General features: G+C 43.2%; 1 protein-coding gene across 1 annotated transcript; it reads right to left on the reverse strand.

Annotated features, from left to right (window-relative positions):
* Window positions 1–1,462: 1,462 nt before the first annotated feature.
* On the reverse strand, window positions 1,463–6,139 carry LOC134478901 (uncharacterized). Its single transcript, XM_063278500.1, has 6 exons — window positions 5,986–6,139; window positions 4,800–4,959; window positions 3,475–3,618; window positions 2,674–2,840; window positions 1,847–1,952; window positions 1,463–1,729 (listed from the first exon to the last, which is right to left on the reverse strand). Exons 1-5 carry the CDS (start codon window positions 6,110–6,112, stop codon window positions 1,888–1,890), a joined length of 663 nt encoding a protein of 220 aa, XP_063134570.1. The 5' UTR covers window positions 6,113–6,139; the 3' UTR covers window positions 1,463–1,729; window positions 1,847–1,887.
* Between the last annotated feature and the right edge of the window lie 272 nt (window positions 6,140–6,411).

Raw genomic sequence — 6,411 nt, forward strand, 5'->3', positions numbered from 1 at the left:
CAGCCTGGATGAAGACTCATAGCTGAAAAGGTGGACATCTCAAGACAGGCACTGACAAAGGCTGACAGACTTGACTGAAGACTGGAAATGTTTTGCTATCTCACAGGAAAAGAAGGCCCCTCCTACAACACTGTACTCTAAGGACAGTTTATTCAGGTTAGGATGACATGAACTATTGTCTCAGGTCACAGATGTCAGTACAAAGTATCCAAGGTATTGTATGCCAATGGTAGCATCAACAGAACAAAGCACACAGTGTCATGAAGACATAAATTATGAGTTTGTGTAGAAAGACCCAGGCCTCATCCAGGTTCTTAGTAACTGAGAACCTCAAACACAGTAGTGATGTGATAGTGTGGGGGTGAATCTAGTTACAACTTGTTTCTATTGTGACACAGATGACTCTTTTTGTGTCATGGGCAGCTTATAATGAATGACTAGACCTAAGCATGAGAATAACCAAATACTACATTGCTTCCCTAGCTGCTGAGCTTTAAAAAGCCCTGGGGAGACAGCAAGCTTTTGTGGACATTCTGGATTATTCCTTCTGTACTTTAACTCTCTGAGTCACCTGCACTCTCAGTAAGTTAATTCAATTCCATAAATTGGAAATCTGTCACCTGGAAAAAATACATTCTCAATACGATCCCAGATTGGCCATGGAAAAAGGGTAGCTTGAACTGCCCAACCTAGGTTCTGGGCCTGCACAGGCCTGCTCTCAAAAAGAAACCTGTGTTCACAGCTATAGGCAACATTCACTATGTATGCTCTTGAGGTTCCTCCCTAAACTGCTTGGATTAAAATAATTTTCATGCTAACAATCAAAACACTCATTATGCCAATCTGGCCAACAGGAAGCTAATTTCTATTCTGTATTTTGTCAGATGTGCATAATACATATGGTCATCATTGATAACAGGTGAAAGATCTGCTCTAATATGGACACTAAGTGGTGCTGGAGGATGATCCTGCCCACAATGAGCAGTGGGAACACCAGAGCCCTGTAGGGATGCCTGGCAAGCTAACACATTGAGCACGCACAGCTCAGTAAGTTCCCTGTGAACACACATCTCCTGAGATCTGTCTATTTGATTGGAGGTGATCCTGTCCACCTAATACAGTACATGATGTGGAATAACAAAAGGCACCTGCAGGAGCTGTGGCGATGACTCACAGGATAGAGCATCTGCTGCTCTCTCAGAAGAACCACATGGACCCTAACAATTGAGTAAAGCATGTCAGTGATTACATCATAGAGTGTGTGTCTGAGAAACAGCCACATTATCCACACAAAAGACACTGTCACACTGGGTACCCCTTGGTGACTTTGAATTCACTTATTAGCCCAGTATCCATGGAACGTGCAGAGATCCATCTCCAGCTGTCAGTTCTAAGTCCACAGGAGGGGACAGAACCCTTTAATAAGAATGATGGTCTTAAGAGTCAAGAGATAGAATTCAATATTTATTCATAAGGAATTCATTTTTACAACAAAACAAGATTAAAACAAATAAATTAAAATATTTAAAAGTATGTGAAAAGATAAAAACAGTAACAAGAACATATAAATATGAAACAACAAAAAGAAAATTTCAATTAAAATCATAACAAAAATATTTCTAAACAGCACATTCTTAAGGAACATTTAGAAGCACAGATGTATTGCTGTTTCTCCTCTTGCACACATAATGAAAGGCTGTCCCCCAAGTTGTCTCTCAGGTGCAGTTTTCTGAGAAGAAAGTAAGACCTCAATCAGTCAGGCTGGCTTAGTGATATATAAATTTAGGGTCTCTAAGCAATGACAAATTAACTCTGAGGAAGAATACTCATCCAAAAAATTTGTTACCATTCAGGATGTTTGTCATCAGGGACTCCTGAGAAAGCAACTTATTCTTCAGGAAGCTCTCTTACTCGGGTGTGTCCAATTCCAGCTCTCTTGCACTTTCTGAGACCTGGGAGAGGAAGGCAGTTTTTCAGACACTGATTTGGTGGTGAAATGCAAGGCAGATGTCGGAAGGCTGCCTTCTACCACCTCAGTTCTATTGGACAGTCAACATGGACCTTTTAACTGATATCATGGTTGCTAACACTTTGGGAAGGGCAAAATCTCCAGAGAGCCTCAAAGTAATGTGAGCTGCCAATATGGGACCCAGACTTATACCAGTGCAAACCAAGGACAGTGCAATGGAAGGAACCTCATTGGGTTGCAGGAAGAAAGGAGATGTCCATATGTCACCAAGGTTAAAACCAATGACAAGTTCTAATTTGACATTTGCACTTTGTTCTTATCCCGCAAAGGTGCTTCCTACACAAGAAGTCACATGACCACAGAGTGTCATTTGTCAAAGAACCAAGAACTTGTTCAAAACTCTACAGAGCATCCAATCTATCACGTGGATATGCAATAATGAGGTATGTTATTAATCTGTCACCATTTCTATACTGCAGCTTCAAAAAGAGCAGACAAATATACTTGCAAAATAATTCAGTTTCTGAAAAGTGGTTGGCTTCCCAGAATACTTGTGCATAGGCAGAGCAATGAACAATTCCACTACATGAGGAGGATGGCTGGTTGTGAGTGTAAATTAGAAAGGTGGTAGGAGAGAGCAAAGATGTATCAAATTGGCAAACTTTATCAGATATTTTTAAGCTAACACAGCTGCTCATCCCTACCAGATGATGCTGGGTCTGGACGTTGCTGGTCTTTATCTTTCTTGTTGAAGTCAACCAAATGTTTCTGGTTCAGTGCACAATCAAGATGTACCTCCTTGCTCTCCTGCTTCAGTGGGACCAACTTCTTCCTACATGTGTTCTCCATCAGGAGCTGGCTGAGCAGGTTTCTGGAAATACAGTCTGCATAGTAAGATCATGCTGCCCCTTTCTCCCATTCCTACTCGTAAGTCCCACTAAGTTTACCAGGTCCCAGATACCCATGAAGACTTAATAGAATTCATTTCGATACATATAAGGCTGCTGCACAAACCACAAAGAATAAATTCCGGGAAGAATAAATTGTTTGCTTGGCCCGAGCACCAATTAGTGTCCACATCTCTCAAAAAGAACATGGATCTACAACTATCCATGAAAGCCCAATGCATGGGGGCAACATCAATTAGTAGTGGGCCAACACCCTCAAAGGAGGTCAGTAGAACCAAGAGAAGGTCATGCTAACCATGTGGTCTACACACTGAGTTTTGTAAAACCTGGTATGACACCATAGGTCCAGGTCAGCCTAATAACCTTCTGCTGACTTCAATCAGTGCTGTTCTATCTAGAGCCTTCTGAAGATGCCTAGACAATCCTGGGATGAGGAACAGTCTTTTATGGAACTGAAAACTGAGTCCTAATGACCCTGGCACACTGATGTGTAAACAGCACAAGAGATAGAACCAGAGCTGAAGACCGTCCAATCCAGAACAAAGAAAGTCAGAAATGGCCATTCCATAGGTGATAGCCTTTCTGACCAGGACTTACCTAGAGAAGGTAATCTCCTTCTTCAGCTTATGGTTGTTCTCATGGATTTTAGTGTTCTCCATCTCTAAGTTGTGCAGAATTGACATGACCGCCTCCTCCATTCTCTCCAGGTCTTCATAATATGGATTTGGCCTGAAGTGTGGCCTGGCCCCAAATGATAGAATACAATGAACATCGGCATTTAGGAATATATGAACTCAGGGTGGGTCCTGTACTACCGCAGTCCTGGAAGGACACCTTCTGAATTCTACATATTGGATCTTCTTCAGCTTCAGAAACGTGTTTTTGTTCGGCCAGGACACCAGAATCTCGGCATCCAGATGGAGGCTTCCCTGGCTCCCTTTGTTCAATCAAGAGGAAATCTGCAGTCAAGCCAGTTAAGCTATTGAGAGCCTAGGCCACACCTCTCCATGCTCCCCCACCCCAACACACCCAGAAACCTGTGATTTCTTTTCTCCTGTTTTGATAACAGACCATATATCAACACAAAATTATAATCTGCACAAGGAATACAAATAAACAGACAATTGTGGCCACATAGGCAAAGAACTGTGCTGTTGACAGTGGGGCTCCCAGAACAAAGCATTCACATCACCATGAAAGTGTTACAGGTAAATACTCAGGCCAAGACATAGACCCCTAGATTCCAAGTGTGGAGGGAAATATAAACATATAAAAGTTGTCCATATGCATTTGGATGTATGCACATACAGACTCACAGACGGAAAAATACCCACAAAAAAAGAGAAATGTAAAAACAGAGTCAGAGAAAGAGAAAGAGAAATATGGAAACAGAGAGTACTGTGAAAACCAGGAGAAATGCATCCACCATTGCTGTCTCAGAGGGCAAGACACACAGACAATAACAAACAGGCCTGAGCCTGAGACCTTCTAGTCAAGCATTGAGATGAACAGTTTGGTACCAGGCCCCTCAGGCTGCTGCGTGGATCTTCCAGCACTCAGTCCCCTGCCTAGCAAGTACAGAGACTCACCGTAAACTCACTGCAATTACAATCTTGCAAAGCCACCATCTGTCAAGGGCTTTGCAAATGCACACTAGACACTCACTCTCCCTGACTTTATCCCCGAATTCTTCATTCAGACCACAAGATCTGCTTTTCAATAAATGGAAGCAGATGAGTCCATTTTCCATCTCGCTCCTCAGGAAGGGTCAAGGTTCTGAATCTCCTCTATATGGGAGGTGAGGTTTAGCACAGGGTGGTTAGGGAGGCACAGCTTTCTAGAACCCAAAACCTTAATAGGATAAGATGAAGGTGACCTTGCAGACCCAGGAATGAAACAAGAGCATTTGGAGCGATTCATACCTGTTCTTCATGGATCTCTTTGTCAGAAACCTCAGGCGATCTCTCAGGTCATTTCTCTCCTTGGTAATGAGCTGCAGCTCTTCAATCAGCCTCTCCTTTTCCGTCTTGGCCTGATTCTCGCTTAGTTCAGTGCCAGGGGATGATGTTTCTCTCCCAGCGTCTGTAGGTAGAAGAACACAAGTGAACCTGCATGGGGAGAATGCATAGAGTGTACATAGACCACAGTGAGGCCTAAACAGGAGAACAAGCCTGGAACCCAGTGTCACTGCTAGGCGATTGGTCTATGCTTAAGAGGCCTCCTCAGTGGATCTCAGTTCTCCCACTACTCTATAGAGACCAAGAGATGTAAGCAGCCAGGTGTTCCCTATGCCGGACATCACGTGCTCACATGTACCACGGAGATGGCTTCTCCAGGAGTATTATCAGCTGAACAGGGTACAGCTTGGTTTCCTCACCCCTGTGGTTTCAGAACTCAGATGATAAATTCACCACCCACAAGACTTGAGTGATTGGAGACACTCAGATGTCCTACCCTGATAGTCTAGGCCAACAACTTTGGATAAAAACACATTTCCATGGAGGACATGGTCAACAGACTTATCAGTTCCCCTATTTGAAATACCAAATGCCCGAGAAGTTCCAGTAGGTTACAGGCTGAATCTTGGTCCACATGTTCCAAACAGTTTTGGTATTTTAGAAACATGTTTGTAACACACAACCTCTAATATATAAAGCTAACGATGACCCTTCCAGTTAGAAGAAATCAGAGGAGGTCTAAGAACATAAGGTTATTGCCTGGAGCACAATTCTCCCCCTGTTCCTACTGTCAGATATCCACTGTATTTAAAGAAGCAATGATAGTGAAATACATTGCTGCCCTGTCTAAACTCAGAAAAGGTGGACCCTCCATGACTCCTGATGGTGTTATTATACAATGTAACATAACAAATGCACTGTAAAAGTAAAGACCAGAAGTTCACAGTATAATAGCATTGGCCTTACCATAGCCTCCCAGTGGAGATGGGGAAACTAAAGGTCTGAAATCCTGACTTTCAGGAATTGTGATATTCATGGAAATTCAATTCCTTTTCAGATGCTCCAGTTGTTGTGGCCCATTGCTAGAAAGGTCAGCTTAAGCCTGCAGCCACCCTGGCAGGAAGCTCAAAATACACTGCCCAGAACTTACTCAACATTCCCCAGAAGTGCTGTCTTTGTCCATCATTACTTTGAGACGAAAGGCTAGACTCCTTCACTTTAGTCTCTCCAGAATCGACATTCCCCCTCCCAAAACGCTTGCGAAGACGGGAAAACATGTCTTAGCTTGTAACTGCCAGACTCAGACTGAGAGAAACTAGGGCACTGGTTGTCACTACAACACTGGTGACATCACAGAGGATGCCAGAACTCTCTAGGAGACAATAGAATGTCATAGAAGGGACAGCTGATGTCATGGGGAGCAGACTTTGCCTCCTGCTAATGTTCTCCCTGTACTGAGCCTAAGCAGAGGTGCCCTTTCCAGGAGACTTTCCTGGGGCAGAGCCACTGAGCATCTCCTGCTTCCAAAGCCAAATTTTCCTCAAGGCTTGATTATAAAAACCTTAGTAATTCTTAT

The sequence above is a fragment of the Rattus norvegicus genome, chromosome 19, assembly GCF_036323735.1.
Source record: "Rattus norvegicus strain BN/NHsdMcwi chromosome 19, GRCr8, whole genome shotgun sequence".
Lineage (NCBI taxonomy): Eukaryota > Metazoa > Chordata > Mammalia > Rodentia > Muridae > Rattus > Rattus norvegicus.

Coding starts and splice junctions, on each gene's coding strand:
- LOC134478901 (XM_063278500.1), bottom strand. CDS start 6,112: ATGTTTTCCCGTCTTCGCAAGCGTTTTGGGAGGGGGAATGTCGATTCT. Junction 3,619..4,799: donor AAGAGATCCATGAAGAACAG/GTATGAATCGCT, acceptor ATTTGGGGCCAG/GCCACACTTCAGGCCAAATC. Junction 2,841..3,474: donor AAGGAGATTACCTTCTCTAG/GTAAGTCCTGGT, acceptor CTGTATTTCCAG/AAACCTGCTCAGCCAGCTCC.